Genomic DNA, 18,753 nt, shown 5'->3' on the forward strand with positions numbered 1-18,753 from the left:
ACATACATAATTGTGTCTATCTTTATCACATACAATAGTTTGGACACAATAATATTATATATATGTGTTCAAAAAGTATCGCGAATTTTGAATTTCCGCGGGTTACGTATATTCGATTTTCGATTTTTTTGTGGCGTTATGTTGGTACTCATGTTTCTCATTTATGCCGACAAGTACGGCCATTTTGAATGTTCAGTTAATTTTTGACAGCTGCTTTGCTTGCACGTGTTTTGGCTCGTCTTCGATTTTTGCCTATTCCAAAAAATGGATCAAAGAATCTGTATCAAATTTTGTGTGAAAAACAAAATTAAGTGCGCGGACGCATTCCGAATGTTGACTGTGGCATATGGTAAAGCTACCTTGGACCGAAGCAACGTTTATCGGTGGTACAAAATGTTTTCCGAGGGCCGAGAAGATGTGAACGACGAAGAGCGTGCCGGACGCCCGAGCACGTCAACCACAGACGAAAACATTGATGAAGTGAAGAAAATAGTATTGGTCAATCGTCGAATCACCGTTAGAGAAGTTGCTGAGGACCTAAACATATCGATTGGCTCGTGCCATTCGATTTTTACCAATGATTTGGGCATGACACGGGTCGCCGCGAAATTCGTACCAAAATTGCTCAATTTCGACCAAAAACAGCATCGCATTAACAACACACTAATAATGCCGCAGCCACCGTATTCCCCAGATCTGGCCCTCTGTGACTTTTTCTTGTTCCCGAAACTGAAGAGGCCCATGAAAGGACGACGCTACGCTACGATTGAGGAGATAAAGACGGCATCGAAGGAGGAGCTGAACAAGATCACAAAAAATGATTTTTTGAAGTGCTTCGAGGATTGGAAAAAACGTTGGCACAAGTGTATAATATCTGGTGGGGATTACTTTGAAGGGGACAAAATAGATATTCATGAATAAATAAATAATTTTTGAAAAAACACAAAATTCGCGATACTTTTTGAACACACCTCGTATATATTTGTTTTTTGCTTATATATTTACATGCAATTTTTATATATATAATATATATATATATATATATATATATATCATATATATAAGAATTGCATGTAAATATATAAGCAAAAAAACAAATATATATATATAATATTATTGTGTCCAAACTATGTTAGAGCACTCAATAAATATATTTATATACACACATGTGAATGCTCAGTAAATATATTCATACACACATGTGAATGATAAGTAATTATATTCATACACACATGTGAATGATATATATATATATATATATAAACAAAATTTAAAAAAAGGTTAATATTGTAGGCCAACTAAACGAGCAATTAAATAAGATCTATAGATTTATTAATAATTAAATAATTAAATTCTCATTCCGTTTGAGAAACAATATACAGCGTAAACGTTTCGACTGCACTACAGTCTTTTTCAATACATAAAAATCAAATATTAAAATACAAAGTTAAATATTAAAATACAAAGTTGGTTAAACATTAAAATACAAAGTTAAACGATTCTTCGCTGATGACCAATAGATGAGTAAACCGATTGGTCCGAGATTCCAAGTTTTGCGACATTTAATCATGCTGTGGATATTTTACGCGAATTAAATTAATATCAGATAAAATTAAAGAATCTTTCAACTTACATTATCGTTTTAACAAGTTCTTCTTCTCGACATTTCAAGTGTGTGTTGCGAAGTCTGAATAACAAATGTCAAGGTAGAGAGTGTGATGTATTTATTTATTACCAATGTTTTTTTTAAACTATGATTCAGCTAATTTTTTAAGTATGTCAAAATAGCTACTGTCTACCAATTCGGTGTCTCTGTTTAAATTAATTCCATTTTTCTGTTCTTTAATGTGGATTATAGAGTCATACACTAAGATTCCCAAAAATGATTTCATAAGTATGATGAAATTTATATTAACTTCTACATTTTTTACTTTCAATAACATAACTTATAAACAAGTTTATGAGACTTCTATGGGCTCCCCACTTTCTCCGATCATTGCCGATTAGTCATGCAGGACTTGGAAACATTGGTAATTAGTAATTTAAATTGCGAACTGACTTTTTATTTCCGTTTCGTAGATGACATTATTTTATGCACTTCCGTTGACAATATTACATATGTTTTGAACGAATTCAACAATTATAACGATAGACTAAAATTTACATTAGAAAAAGAGGATAATCGGTGTATAAGCTTTTTAGACATAATGATCAAAGTAATAGATAACAAAATTTATTTAGATTGGTATCACAAAAAGACATTCTCAGGTAGATTACTCTCATTTTTTTCAAATCATCCGACTTGTCATAAAATAGAAACAATTTATAGCTTGGTAGATAGAGCTATATTGCTATCACATTCTCAATTTCACAAAAAAAATATAGAGAAAACTATTAATATTTTGCTATCCAATGGTTATCCTCTTGACCTAATTTTCATAGAAATAAAACGCAGATTGAAAAATCTTTCAACGAAAAAATTTAACAAGTCTAACAACAACAATATAATAGATACACAAGAAATAACACAAATACGAACATTAAATATTTTGTCATACCATATATAGAATCAATTTCTGATAAAGTCGCTTCAGCAATAAGAAGACCTGACGTAGTGGTAGGATATCGTTGCATTAAAAAATTGAATGACTTCATAAGAGTCCAAAAAGACAGAAATGATTGTCCCACGAACTCTAATGTTATTTATAGATTAAATTGCAATGATTGTGACGCCACATATGTCGGACAGACAAAAAGACAGTTAGGAACGAGACTTAAAGAACATAAAAATAATATTAAATTAGACTCTGCTGAACATTCGGTTGTCACGGAACACATTCTAAATGAACAGCATACATTTGACTGGGATAACACTAAGATTATGGATCATGAAAAGAATTACCATAAAAGGCTAATATCTGAAATGATCCACATTAAAGAACAGAAAAATGGAATTAATTTAAACAGAGACACCGAATTGCTAGACAGTAGCTATTTTGACATACTTAAAAAATTAGCTGAATCATAGTTTAAAAAAAACATTGGTAATAAATAAATACATCACACTCTCTACCTTGACATTTGTTATTCAGACTTCGCAACACATACTTGAAATGTCGAGAAGAAGAACTTGTTAAAACGATAATGTAAGTTGAAAGATTCTTTAATTTTATCTGATATTAATTTAATTCGCGTAAAATATCCACAGCATGATTAAATGTCGCAAAACTTGGAATCTCAGACCAATCGACTTACTCATCTATTGGTCATCAGCGAAGAATCGTTTAACTTTGTATTTTAATGTTTAACCAACTTTGTATTTTAATATTTAACTTTGTATTTTAATATTTGATTTTTATGTATTGAAAAAGACTGTAGTGCAGTCGAAACGTTTACGCTGTATATTGTTTCTCAAACGGAATGAGAATTTAATTATTTAATTATTAATAAATCTATAGATCTTATTTAATTGCTCGTTTAGTTGGCCTACAATATTAACCTTTTTTTAAATTTTGTTTATATATATATATATATATATACAGGGTGATTCAAAACAATCGTTTGTCCTTAAAATGTCGTATTCCTGACTCAATTCTAAGACGATTTTTCCTTTGCCAAAATTTTATCCGAAGCTTAGTTTTTGAAATATAAAAAGAAATAGTTAGCGAATTACAGCACGAGTCCGGGCGGTAATCAGGAGCGGCGCACCACATTATCCGACGCGGGCGATTACGTGGGCGCTCGAAGCGATCAGCTGTTTGTTACATGCGGCGTTTTGTGTGTGTGTGTGTGCGTGTGTGTGTACGCGTATACACTCTCTCTCTCTCTCTCTCACTGATTCTTACCTTGTAGATATGTTTGATGTCCTTTGACGAATAATTGTTGCCTGACTGGATACAATCCGATATTGACACACTGTGACACACTGCATAATGAAATCATTTTTTTGTAATAAATTCTATTGACACTTTGACTCACGCACTTGATTAAAAATTATTGTAATAAATAACTGATTACAAATTACAACACATAATCACAATCTGAGAGAATTTTCTCTTAGAATTTGCCCTGAAAATTGTGGTAATCGTAGGATAATATTGTATGGAAAAAATTTTATTAGAATTCCTCTAATTAATATTTATCACATTCAAAATAATAATATCTATCACAATAAAATATGAAACATGTTTTATTAATTTTACTAAACCGTAAAGTAAAATTAATGAAATATATTTTATATTTTATTGTGATAAATATTATTATTTTGAATGTGATAATTATTAATCAGAGAAATTCTAATAAAATTCTTTCCATACCATATTCTCTTACAATTACCATAACTTTTAGGGTAAATTCTAAGAGAAAATTCTTTCAGTGTTTTGATTAATTATTAAAAATTACTTGTAAAAACGCGCGGCGCGCACAGCACACGTTACTCAATGCGGACGGCAATAGTTTACACGGCAAGGACACGACAATCATAATCACAATCTAAGAGAATTTTCTCTTAGAATTTACCTAGAAAATTATGGTAATCGTAGGACATTATGATGTGGAAAGAATTTTATTAGAATTTCTCTACTATTTATCATATTAAAAATAATAATATGTATCACAAGAAAATATAAAATATGTTTGATTAATTTTACTATACAGTTTAGTAAAATTAATCACACATATTTATATTTTATTGTGATAGATATTATTTTTAATGTGATAAATATTAATCAGAGAAATTTTAATAAAATTCTTTTTATACCGTATTGTCTCACAATTACCATAACTTTTAGGGTAAATTTTAAGAGAAAATTCTCTCAGTGTACCAATTAATTATTAAAAATTACTTGTAAAAAGGCACACGTTACTCGATGCGGACGACAATTGTTTACACGGCAAGGACACGACAACAGACTGCGGCGACGGACGACGCGACGCGTCGCGACGCTTCGCGACACGTCTAGACGATAACAATCACGCGGCATTGCCGAACATGTGATTGACGCGAGACATGTATTAAATCGTATAATAATTATGTTATTAAAAAAGGCATATTATAACGTATTATAATTTTTTACGTTATAATACATTTTTTTAATGACTTAACATTATCCGCCCGTTTTGCCCTTTTTTTTAAGCGAGACGTGAGAAAAATGATTATGTTTTGCGAACAAGATGTTCCATGTATAAATGTATTAGTCGCTCTGAAAAGAGCGGATTGACTTTGGTCGCTCTGAAAAGAGCGGATTGACTTTGGTCGCTCTGAAAAGAGCGGATTGACTTTGGTCGCTCTGAAAAAAGCGGATTAACTTTGGTCGCTCTGAAAAGAGCGGATTAATTTATAATAGGTGCTCAAAATGACCACCATCCATTCTTATGCAAGCTCTCATAAGTTTCAATAAATTTAATTGGACGTTCTCCATTACTTCCTCTTCGATATTCCAAATTACATATCGCAATCTGGTTTCTAAGTCGTCGACGTCCTCGGGAAGCGTTTTGTATATTGATTCCTTACAGTATCCCCATAAAAAGAAATCAAGAGGATTAAGGTCTGGGGATCTTGCGGGCCAACGTATCGGGCCATACCGACCCATCCAACGTCCAGAAAACTGCTTGTTCAAGTAGTTTGTTACAATCCTGGCGTTGTGTGGTCCAGCACCGTCTTGTTGAAAGAACATTTTATTTCTTTCAAATAGTGGCACTTCTTTTAAAAAATCGGGCAGATTTTCTTTCAAAAGTTCCACGTACGTCTGGCCAGTTAGAATATCTGGTAGAATAACGGGCCCAAGTATTTGGGTACCCATTATTCCAGCCCAGATATTTATTTTCCAACGTACTTGAAAATTTTCTGAAAAAAGTAAATCGTTTCCCGAAGACATTTCCCGAGGACGTCGACGACTTAGAAACCAGATTACGATATGTAATTTGAAATATCGAAGAGGAAGTAATGGAGAACGTCCAATTAAATTTATTTAAACGCATGAGAGCTTGCATAAGGATGGATGGTGGTCATTTTGAGCACCTATTATAAATTAATCCGCTCTTTTCAGAGCGACGAAAGTTAATCCGCTCTTTTCAGAGCGACCAAAGTCAATCCGCTCTTTTCAGAGCGACCAAAGTCAATCCGCTCTTTTCAGAGCGACCAAAGTCAATCCGCTCTTTTCAGAGCGACCAATACATTTATACATGGAACATCTTGTTCGCAAAACATAATCATTTTTCTCACGTCTCGCTTAAAAAGAAAGGGCAAAACGGGCGGATAATGTTAAGTCATTAAAAAAAATGTATTATAACGTAAAAAATTATAATACGTTATAATATGCCTTTTTTAATAACATAATTATTATACGTTTTAATACATGTCTCGCGTCAATCACATGTTCGGCAACGCCGCGTGATTGTTATCGTCTAGACGTGTCGCGAAGCGTCGCGACACGTCGCGTCGTCCGTCGCCGCAGTCTGTTGTCGTGTCCTTGCCGTGTAAACAATTGTCGTCCGCATCGAGTAACGTGTGCCTTTTTACAAGTAATTTTTAAAAATTAATTGGTACACTGAGAGAATTTTCTCTTAAAATTTACCCTAAAAGTTATGGTAATTGTGAGACAATACGGTATAAAAAGAATTTTATTAAAATTTCTCTGATTAATATTTATCACATTAAAAATAATATCTATCACAATAAAATATAAAATATGTGTGATTAATTTTACTAAACTGTATAGTAAAATTAATCAAACATATTTTATATTTACTTGTGATACATATTATTATTTTTAATATGATAAATAGTAGAGAAATTCTAATAAAATTCTTTCCACATCATAATGTCCTACGATTACCATAATTTTCTAGGTAAATTCTAAGAGAAAATTCTCTTAGATTGTGATTATGATTGTCGTGTCCTTGCCGTGTAAACTATTGCCGTCCGCATCGAGTAACGTGTGCTGTGCGCGCCGCGCGTTTTTACAAGTAATTTTTAATAATTAATCAAAACACTGAGAGAATTTTCTCTTAGAATTTACCCTAAAAGTTATGGTAATTGTAAGAGAATATGGTATGGAAAGAATTTTATTAGAATTTCTCTGATTAATAATTATCACATTCAAAATAATAATTAAAGCCACAATCTCCACTTGATTCCTCTCGACCAATAGAGCCAAACGCGATGTTATTGCGACAATTATGAAGGAAAGAACATTTTTGGAAAGGAATTCGAATCCTATGGTTGGGATCTCAAAAATTCCCCCTGTTCCTTCTCTTAACATCCCCTGTAAAGAAATAGGCGAGAAAAATATTGGTCCGAAAGTCGGCTGAATCAGGACTCGAACCCGAGACCTTCCGCTTGCCGGGCGACTGCTCTTCCAACTGAGCTTATTCGTAAGTGTCTGAATAGCTCAGTTGGAAGAGCAGTCGCCCGGCAAGCAGAAGGTCTCGGGTTCGAGTCCCGATTCAGCCGACTTTCGGACCAATATTTTTCTCGCCTATTTCTTTACAGGGGATGTTAAGAGAAGGAACAGGGGGAATTTTTGAGATCCCAACCATAGGATTCGAATTCCTTTCCAAAAATGTTCTTTCCTTCATAATTGTCGCAATAACATCGCGTTTGGCTCTATTGGTCGAGAGGAATCAAGTGGAGATTGTGGCTTTAAAAATTAAAAGAGCTGACTAAATAATTATTCGCAAAATAATAATATTTATCACAATAAAATATAAAATATATTTCATTAATTTTACTTTACGGTTTAGTAAAATTAATAAAACATGTTTCATATTTTATTGTGATAGATATTATTATTTTGAATGTGATAAATATTAATTAGAGGAATTCTAATAAAATTTTTTCCATACAATATTATCCTACGATTACCACAATTTTCAGGGCAAATTCTAAGAGAAAATTCTCTCAGATTGTGATTATGTGTTGTAATTTGTAATCAGTTATTTATTACAATAATTTTTAATCAAGTGCGTGAGTCAAAGTGTCAATAGAATTTATTACAAAAAAATGATTTCATCATGCAGTGTGTCACAGTGTGTCAATATCGGATTGTATCCAGTCAGGCAACAATTATTCGTCAAAGGACATCAAACATCTCTACAAGGTAAGAATCAGTGAGAGAGAGAGAGAGAGAGAGTGTGTGTGTGTGTGTGTGTATACGCGTACACACACACGCACACACACACAAAACGCCGCGTGTAACAAACAGCTGATCGCTTCGAGCGCCCACGTAATCGCCCGCGTCGGATAATGTGGTGCGCCGCTCCTGATTACCGCCCGTACTCGTGCTGTAATTCGCTAACTATTTCTTTTTATATTTCAAAAACTAAGCTTCGGATAAAATTTTGGCAAAGGAAAAATCGTCTTAGAATTGAGTCAGGAATACGACATTTTAAGGACAAACGGTTGTTTTGAATCACCCTGTATATATATATATATCATTCACATGTGTGTATGAATATAATTACTTATCATTTACATGTATGTGTATAAATATATTTACTGAGCATTCACATGTGTGTATATAAATATATTTATTGAGTGCTCTAAATAAAACGTTACAATTTTTTATTTCTAAAAGTATAATTTTTAGAAAATAATGCTGCAAATAAAAGTTTCAGTATTTCAACAGAGATACTACAACTTTTATTTGCAGCATTATTTTCTAAAAATTATACTTTTAGAAATAAAAAATTGTAACGTTTTATTTAGAACACTCAGTAAATATATTTATACACACATGTGAATGCTCAGTAAATATATTCATACACACACATGTAAATGATAGTTAATTATATTGATAATTATATGTAACTTGATAATGAAAAAAATATTATATAATATTCTTTTAAACATCGAGGATAAAATGAGCCCCTCCATCGCCCATTCCCGTGAGAACGCCACAAAATGTTTTTTTTTTCGTCTCTCCGATTATAGCAAACAAGACATTTGCATTAAGGCGTCTTTTTGCAACGATATGTATTGGAATATAACAAATTATTGATTTGATGAATTTTTATTATTTAGGAAAAGCGACACTTTTTGAATACTAACTTTAGAATCCATCGTATCTGAGAATAATTTCACCGATTTTTGAAAATCGATTGATTCATTGCTAGTATTCTTATATGTGCTATTCCTAGAGCCATTTTCCTCTTGGCCTTCGGTTTTAGTTTTTATGAGTTTCCAATTTTTAAATTGGCACTCTATTTCTTTCATATGATTATTGAATAATCTTTGAAGTTTATTCCACATATGAGAAGAGTCGACAATGCGACGCCCTTGAGCGCATGCTTTCCTGGATACGATTTATATCCAGAGAGCTATTCTTCAGATAACAAAATGATTGTTATCTTCGCAAAGTTCGACATTTTTACTACACGTACCTGTATTTGAATTTGGCTCCAGGCATTGCATTGTAGGTAGTAACGATTGGATACTAACTTTAATAACCAAAACGCATATGCAAATCGTTCTGGGAAAAGATATTTTTAAAAGCAACTAGCAGACGAATATATCGTCTCTGGTATAAAATATCTTTGTTTAAATAACCAGAACGCACATGCAAATCGTTCTGAGAGAAGATATTTTTAGAAGCAATTAGCAGACGAATATATCGTCTCTGGTATAAAATATCTTTGTTTAAATAACCAGAACGCACATGCAAATCGTTCTGAGAGAAGATATTTTTAGAAGCAATTAGCAGACGAATATATCGTCTCTGGTATAAAATATATTTTTTTAATAATCAGAACGCACATGCAAATCGTTCTGAAAGAATATATTTTAGAAACAATTAGCAGGCAAATATATCGTCTCTGATATAAAATATCTTTTTTCACAGCGTACATGCAAATCGTTCTGGGAGAAGATATTTTAGAAGCAACTAGCAGACGAATGGATCGTCTTTGGTATGAAATATCTTTTTTTGTTACTACTGCAATTTTATAACTATTATTACTACTATTGTACTATTGTAACTACTATTTATTACTACTATAATATTTTTATTACTAATAACTATTTAAAATAAGCAAATGACTGCTTTATTTTTTAGAAATTATTATTTTTCGAAATTATATATATATATATTGTATATATATATATTTATTTATTTATGTATAAAAATTTTATAAAAATTGAACCCCATAAATGTTGAATAAAAATGAAAGGGGTATCATTAGAATATCGCAAAAAATTTATAGCTGGAGAAAACCTTGAAAATTTCAAAATTATGTTTATTTTTAAATGATCTCAAGAATACAAATATAAGTTTCACTGTAGACATCAGTTGCAGGACACCCTATACATACATACATTTATATATACATATATAGAATATATATGTCTACAGTGAAACTTATATTTGTATTCTTGAGATCATTTAAAAATAAACATGATTTTGAAATTTTCAAGGTTTTCTCCAGCTATAAATTTTTTGCGATATTCTAATATATATATATATATATATATATATATATATATATATATATATATTGCGATCGTCTCTCCGTCCTCTCTCGTCAAAAGAGAGAGAGTGCGAGAGAGACTGCTGCGCAACCTCGTCGTGCCGCTCTCTGTTCTCACAATCGTCACTCGGTATCGTAATTTTTGGGCGCCAGGTACGGACAGGCCGCACCACTCATTAATATCGCGACAACTAATTAGCGGACACGACGGCTCAACCTCGGAAGCTCGGTATCAACAGGGGGTAGAGTGTCGTGGTTCTTTCTGTAAGGAGAGTCGGAATCGCCGTCTCGGAGAGAGAGAGGAAATATCGACGTAAACTACAATCAGATCTAAGATAAAATGAGAATAGTATATTTTCAGTGGATAATATATATAAGAACAAGGCGTTGATATTACATAATCATCGAGCGCGGAGGAGGTCGCTGTGTTTTCTTTAAATATCTAATTAGGGTTACTCTCCTCCTTCCGTGGTCGTCTCGGAATTGCAAACGCCGTACATTAATTCAGCGACAATTATTCTCAAACGACGACCAACTCGAGTGGGAAGGCTTCCGAAACTTATTTCGCTCGCTCGTGCATGACGTAACGGGGGTCCCTAAGGTGCAAAAGCTTCAATACTTAATGGGGTGCCTGATCGGTAAAGCCGCGGAAGTCGTGGCCGGTGTACCCTTAACGGACGGAGCCTATGACGGGGCATGGGGGGACTTGATGATGCGCTACGATAACCCTCGCGTTCTTCTTTGCGCTCACATGCGACATCTAATTTCGTGCCCGGCCGCTGTCAAGTCCTCGGCTACCGAAATTAAACGCCTGCTGGGCGTGCTTAACCAAACCCGGCGAGCGTTAGACTCTCTGGGGCGACCGGTCGAACATTGGGACAACTGATTCGTCCATCTTCTCGTAGGCAAGTTAGATGCCACAACGCGGATGCACTGAGAGACGTCGCTGCTGGACTCCCGCGATTTTCCAACTTTCCAGCAATTACAGGCCTACCTGGAGAACCGAGTGCGCGCTTTGGAGGCTGCGAGGGTGGATGTCCCCCTCCCGCGGGGAGGACCAGGGGCGAGTGCAAAGTCTTCGACTAAACCCACGCGCGTGGCATGCAACACGGTCGTGACCGCGAAACCTAAGGCAAAAAACTGTGCTCTTTGCCAGGGCTCGCACGCGCTGACGTTCTGCCCTAAATATAAGGCGTTGCCTGTCGCTCAGCGCGCAAAACAGGTAAGAAAATTGGAAGCGTGCCGGAACTGCGTCAAACCCGGCCATCAGGCGGACTCCTGTCCGGGCAGCGGTCGCTGCTTTGGTGTGTGGCGCAAGCCACCATACAACCTTGCACGGACTCTCTTTTAGGCAAGGAGAAGGTGATTCCAAGGGGAGGAACCAGCCGGAGAATCCGGCCGCGGCGGACGCTACGATCCTGAATGCGAGTGTGACCCCTCCCGCGGCCCTGGAAAGGAAAACCGTACTACTGGCGACGGCACGGGTCCTGCTGGAGGGACCATCCGAACGGCGGCTAACGGTACGAGCCCTGCTCGATTCGGAAGCAGCGGTCTCTTTCGTCACCGAAAGAGTAGCGCAATTCTTGCGCGTTGACCGCCGCCGCGTCAACGTTCCGGTGTCCGGCCTACAGGGTAAGCATATGGCCGACGCTACTACCGCCGCAAGGCTCGTAATTAGATTTCCGACGGACGTAACGTTTCGGCTCAAAACGGAAGCGTTTGTGCTCCGACGACTGGCGAACTTGATGCCCCCTGAGCGCCTTGTCACGCAGCCATGGCGGCACTTAGAGGGTCTTCCGCTGGCGGACCCTGACTACGCGACGCCGGCTACGGTAGACGTCATACTGGACGCCAACATCTACGGCAAGGTGAAGCGGCCAGCCGTCCGCTGCGGCGAGCCGGGATCCCCTGAAGCGCATCTTACCGCTTTCGGCTGGGTCCTGACAGGCGAGATGGCCATCGAGGAGACAGTTCCGGTCGCAACGTGTGCGGTGACTGTGCTACTGACTCAGCCTGCTGACGAGCTGTCGGCGACCCTTAGGCGTCTGTGGGAGCTCGAGGAGGTTGCCGCTAAGCGCGTTCCGACTCCGGACGAGGACCGGGCGGAGGAACATTTCCAGAAAACGCACTTCCGGGACGCGACCGGAAGATACGTCGTGCGACTGCCTTGCAACTTGGATCGGTTCGGTCAGCTGAGCGAGTCGCACTCGGCAGCGCTGTCCATGCTGCTCGGCTCGGATCGGCGTCTGGCAAGGAAGCCCGAGCTGAAAAAACGCTACACCGACTTCATGGTGGAGTAGCTCGCGCTGGAACACATGAATCCTGTGCCGGCTGGTGCTTCCCGTCCGTCGGTGTCCTACTATCTGCCACACCACGCGGTCTTCAAGGCTGACGATCCCTCGGGAAAAATACGCGTGGTCTTTAACGCGTCTTTCCGAACTTCCTCCGATCATTCACTAAATGACTGTCTGTTGCCAGGTCCACGGTTGCAGTCTGACTTGTGGATCATACTGACCCGATGGCGAAAATTCCTAGTCGGATTCATGGCCGACATTGTTAAAATGAAATCTTTTGTACTCGGCTCAAATTATTGTATTACAATAAAAATGAAATATCGACGGCAATCGGAGCCTGTGCAGATGTCATGCACAAAAATTAATAAACAGAAATGAGATCTCACATAAAGCTCATTTATTCAATTCTAAACGTTTTGTTAAAATGTTCCGGCAGATCCGGGTGAATCCAGAGGACGTGGATCTGCAGAGAATTCTCTGGCGTGCTAGTCCTGCGGAGAGCGTTCGGGAGTTCCGTTCCAGACGGTGACTTACGGGACGACCTCTGCCCCCTTTTTGGCTATACGCACGCTGACGCAGTTGGCTCGGGACGAGGCTAGGCGTTTTCCGCTGGGAGCGACGGCCCTGTTGCAACATTTCTATGTTGACATCCTGGCGGGTGGAGATGAACCGACTGCGGCTCGGGAGGTTCAGCTGCAATTAGTAGCACTGCTTTAGACTGGAGGTTTGCGCTGGGCAAGTGGGCGGCGAATGCGCGGGAGCTCCTCCCGCAGACGTCACCGGAGGAGACGCCGCTCCCGGCTTTCAAGGATGTGAGCGCTCTGAGGATAATATGGCGCCCGGACGAAGATGCGTTGTCGATCAGGGTGGCGGCGTTCCCGCAGCACGAGGCGATCACGAAGCGAGCGGTCCTGTCTAAGGCGGCTCGACTCTTCGACCCGCTGGGCTGAGTCGCTCCGGTCCTGATCTATGCTAGGATCTTCCTGCAAGACCTGTGGCTTGCGGGATACGGCTGGGACGACCCCCTTCCACCGGAGCTGACGGAGGCCTGGGGTCTCTTCCGCGCGTCACTGCCCGGGCTGGCGGCCTTGCAAATACCTCGCTGGCTGCAGGTCAGCCCTGAGGACAAGGTAGAGCTGCACGGGTTCTCGGACGCGTCGGAGAGGGCCTACGCGGCGGCCGTTTACGTCCGGGTCACGAAGCAGGATAGACGAGTGGAGGTGACCTTGCTGACAGCCCGAACCAAGGTGGCGCCAATCAAAACACAGAGCGTGCCTCGATTGGAGCTTTGCGGGGCCGTTCTGTTGGCTCGGTTACTACGCCGGGTGGCTCGAGACCTCGACATGGAGGGCGTACCCGTCGTCGCTTGGACGGATGCTCGGGTCGTCCTCTGCTGGCTGCGGTCGCATGCGTCGCGCTGGCGACCGTTTGTGGCACACCGGGTGGCTGAGCTGCAGGACCTGATTCCGAGTGACCAATGGAGATACGTCCCCACCGCTGCGAACCCGGCCGACTTAGCGACTAGAGGGATTCCGGTCTCGGAGCTCCTCGGTTTAAATCTATGGTGGAGGGGTCCCGGATGGCTCCGGGATGAGCCCTCCACGTGGCCGGTGACGGGCGACCTTGGTTCCCACCACGAGGAGGAGGAGAGACGGGTAATACATCTGGCGGTTCCGGAGGAACGAGAGAAACTCATCGAAGATCGGTTCTCAACCTTGACTCGGCTAGTCCGCGTCGTCGCCTACTGTTACCGGTTCTTCCGGCGCGCTCGCGGTGTCAGGGACCGAAGCGGGTTCATGACCAGTGCGGAGTTGGAAGCCAGCCTGCTCGTGATGGTGAGAGTGGCGCAGCGACAGGAGTTTCTGGGGGAGCTGGGAGCGCTTACGGCGGGCGGCCCGCTGCCGAGTGGCTCGCCTCTGCGTGCGTTGAGCCCGCTCTTGGACGAGAATGGATCTTTGCAAGTAGGAGGACGGCTTCAGTCGGCTCAGTTGCCCTTCTCGAAGAAGCACCCGTTGATTCTTCCAAGGGAGGGTCACCTCACCGAACTGGTCCTTCGCGACGCGCATGCGGCGACCTTGCATGGGGGACTACAGCTCATGCGGAACTACCTCCTTTGCCGCTTCTGGATTGTGGGGGTGGCTGCTTGAGCCCAAAGGATCGCTCGAGAGTGCGTGCGCTGCACCCGTTTTCGGGCGGAAACGGCGCAACAGAAGATGGGTCAGCTGCCGGCCGAGCGGGTTCGCCCCACAAGACCCTTCGCATCAGCAGGGGTGGACTACGCAGGTCCCCTGCGTATCCGCGCGCAAAGGGGAAGAGGTCATGCCGCCTACAAGGGCTACATCTGTCTTTTTATCTGCTTAGCGACCCGAGCGGTCCACCTGGAGGCCGTATCGGACTTATCGGCACCGGCCTTCATTGCGGCATTTCGCCGATTCACTTTCCGTCGGGGTCGTTGTCGCCTGCTGCTTAGCGACAACGCGACTAACTTTCGTGGAACTGACGCTGACTTGAGGGCCAGATTCCGTGCCGCCTCCGACTTTTACAAGGAAGCCGAAGTACTGTTGGCCAACGGCCGGACCAAATGGAGATTCATCCCCCCGCAGGCTCCTTACTTCGGGGGCATCTGGGAGGCGGGAGTCCGTTCGGTTAAGCATCACCTGCGGCGCATCCTTGGTGACCATGCGTTAACCTACGAGGAGCTGTCAACGTTGTTGTGTCAAATTGAGGCCTGCCTCAATTCCAGACCGGTGTGCCCATTGAGCTCAGACGCTTCGGACCTGGTGGCGCTAACGCCAGGGCACTTCTTGGTGGGCGAGGCGCTCTGCACCCTGCCGGAGACCCCGGAGAGCGATCGTCATCCTACATCGCGTTGGCGATTGATTTCGGCCATGAAAGAGTCATTCTGGAAGCGGTGGCACTCGGAGTACCTGCATCAGCTTCAGCAGCGCTCCAAATGGACTACGGAGCAGGCCAACATCGCCACCGGCATGATGGTGCTGGTAAAGGACGAGCTGCTGCCGCCGGCCAAATGGCTACTAGGCCGGGTTACCCGGGTCTTCCCCGGACCGGACGGCTGTGTCCGCGTTGCGGAGATTCGTACGGCAACGACGATGCTAAGACGGCCCATCGCTAGGATATGCCCCTTACCCGTGGCCGCAGAACCGATGGCATCGGAATCCTAGGAGAGCTGCGGGGCACGGGTGATCGAGTGGTCATGGCGTCGCTGAGACAGAATCGCGTACTGGTCCTCGCGGGCACACCCTGACATCTCTCCGTAGTTTTATTTACTTTTGGTTTTTCTTAATTCACTACTAATTTGTTCTTTTATTTCAATTTGTTCTTAATTTGTTCTAGTCGTAAATCAATTTGTTACTTGAATTTCGTCGACTGGACGAGGCGGGCGGCATGTCCGTTAATTTAACGGATAGGATTTTTTGAATTGCGCCGACCGGGTTATCGGTCCTTGTTTTAGGCTCTGTCTTTTCCCCGGCCCGCCCCCGTACTCGGTGGATCGAGGAGCTGAGGGCGAGCGGCGGGGCGGGAAAACGGAGCGGCGCGGCTTCACTTAGTTTTTCGCGCTGGTCCTCTCTATATCGTTTGAGGACCGTCTCGAGTTATTCTAGCGACTTGCGAGTGAGTTTGAACGTACGAAAACGGTGTCCAACAAAATTCGTATCTCCGCGATCCTTGTAGCGCTCTCGCGCAAGGCGAAACGTTTTGTTGAGTAATCAATCAAATAAAGTGCAGTGATTGACAAAAAACGCGGTTATCTCTTGAGATACTCTTTCCTCAACGTGGAAGAGCTCCAAGTCCGGAGAGCGCCTCCAGACCGAGCCGATAAACGAACAAGATCATTCTAAAAATAAAGATAATTTTGAAATTTTCAATATTTTTCCATTTATAAATTGTTTGCAATATTCTAATATATATATATATATATATATATATGTATATATAACGTATACTTTTCGAGTTTATTCAGTGTTCCAATTTTTTTGGAGCACCCTGTATATATATATATATATATGTCTAAAGGCAGTTTTGACGACATTTTGCAGTATAATTTGGCAGTTTTGACGACTATTGGCAGTTTTCACGACCGTCGTCAAAGGCACCGCGATATAAAGGCAGTTTTAACGACAGTCGTCAAATCTACCTTTATATGGCTGTATGCCTATATATATATATATATATACATTCAGTAAACAATGTAGAAAAATGCTTGGTTAAAATATTTTCATATTTAAATGTTGTTATATTATGTATATCTGTGTTTTACATATTGTACTGTTTAAAGCAATTAATAATTATATATGGTGTTTTTTTGCACGTAAAATCTCACTGCCGTGGCATGAAATTTTAAGCGCCAAAGAATATAGTACAGTTATTAAATGTTTACGTACAGTATATTATACGTAAAACAACTATACAACAAAATAAAACTGCTTATAAATAATAGTTATTTCAACAAAACGTTTTTCTACGTTGTTTACTATGCATATAGTATATATATATGTCTAAAGGCAGTTTTGACGACATTTTGAAGTATAATTTGGCAGTTTTGACGACTATTGGCAGTTTTCACGACCGTCGTCAAAGGCACCGCGATATAAAGGCAGTTTTAACGACAGTCGTCAAATCTACCTTTATATGGCTGTATGCCTATATATATATATATACATTTAGTAAACAATGTAGAAAAATGCTTGGTTAAAATATTTTTATATTTAAATGTTGTTATATTATGTATATCTGTGTTTTACATGTTGTACTGTTTAAAGCAATTAATAATTATATATGGTGTTTTTTTGCACGTAAAATCTCACTGTCGTGACATGAAATTTTAAGCGCCAAAGAATATAGTATTATACAATTATTAAATGTTTACGTACAGTATATTATACGTAAAACAACTATACAACAAAATAAAACTGCTTATAAATATATAATAGTTACTTCAATAATACAAAACGTTCTTCTACGTGGTTTACTATGCATATAGTATAAATATTTATATAAAGGTAGATATGACGACAGTCGTTAAAACTGCGTTTGTACTGCGATATGTTTGACGACGGTCGCGAAAACTGCCAACAGTCGTTAAAACTGCCTAGTTATACTTGAGAACGTTGTCAAAACTGCCTTTGGATAAATATATATTATATTATATTATATGTATACATATATGTATACTCTGCACATATGACAGGAAGCTTAATTTTACATATATCATTAATTTAATATCTTATTAGAGATATTTAGTTCTAAACATATTTAAAAGTTTACGAGATTTTGGTCTTTTCTTCATTTCGCAATAGCATTGGGTAAATATTTTTTGTTATAAAAGAATGTGCACATTTAATAATGTAACAAATTCTTAAATGTTTATGTCATAAGATATACATTATAATTAGGAACGAATATTTTTTAATGTTTATTTAGTTTTTAATACAAGAGTATGTGCGACAAGCCTAAAAAGTTTTTTCAAATCATTAATCAATCTTTTTTACTTACAGTGCATCCGTTACCCTAGGAATAATGCAATGTTAAATCTATGCATGCGTATATTTACCAGTGCTGAATATGACTAGAGTGTAACTAGAGTATGATATAATATTTTTAAATATCATGTCTCCTTACCTTTTTGTCCTTTCAATCTAAGGAAAGACTGAAGTGTGACGATGACAATTATACTGATAAGTTTGCTGTAGAAACAAGGTTTAAATGTCACATTCTCTATTAATTTTGTTTTTTTATTTTAAACAGCCCAAAGAACTTGATAGATACTAATTTGCAAGTCATATATCCAGTTTACATCAAATGTTAGGGAAGAATCCATTACAAAACATGAGAATCTTTTAAGGGAGAACTTAATATTATTGTATCCACTGATAGAATCTTGTGACCTGTAATAAAAAGATCATCGAATGACCATTTGAAAATATTATATACTGTAATTGCACTAGTCATACCCAGTACTGATATTGTGTCGCAT

General features: G+C 39.7%; 2 protein-coding genes across 2 annotated transcripts; both read left to right on the top strand.

Annotated features, from left to right (window-relative positions):
* The first annotated feature begins 12,779 nt into the window (after nucleotides 1–12,779).
* Nucleotides 12,780–14,905, top strand: LOC114940669 (uncharacterized). Its single transcript, XM_029315402.1, has 3 exons — nucleotides 12,780–13,037; nucleotides 13,195–13,283; nucleotides 13,735–14,905. The coding sequence occupies exons 1-3, from the start codon at nucleotides 12,780–12,782 to the stop codon at nucleotides 14,903–14,905; spliced, it is 1,518 nt and encodes a 505-aa protein (XP_029171235.1).
* A 66-nt stretch (nucleotides 14,906–14,971) lies between these two features.
* Nucleotides 14,972–15,940, top strand: LOC114940668 (uncharacterized). Its single transcript, XM_029315401.1, has one exon. The coding sequence runs from the start codon at nucleotides 14,972–14,974 to the stop codon at nucleotides 15,938–15,940; it is 969 nt and encodes a 322-aa protein (XP_029171234.1).
* Nucleotides 15,941–18,753: the final 2,813 nt, after the last annotated feature.

The sequence above is a fragment of the Nylanderia fulva genome, unplaced genomic scaffold, assembly GCF_048542155.1.
Source record: "Nylanderia fulva isolate GAGA-0341 unplaced genomic scaffold, ASM4854215v1 Scaffold472, whole genome shotgun sequence".
NCBI classification, from domain to species: domain Eukaryota; kingdom Metazoa; phylum Arthropoda; class Insecta; order Hymenoptera; family Formicidae; genus Nylanderia; species Nylanderia fulva.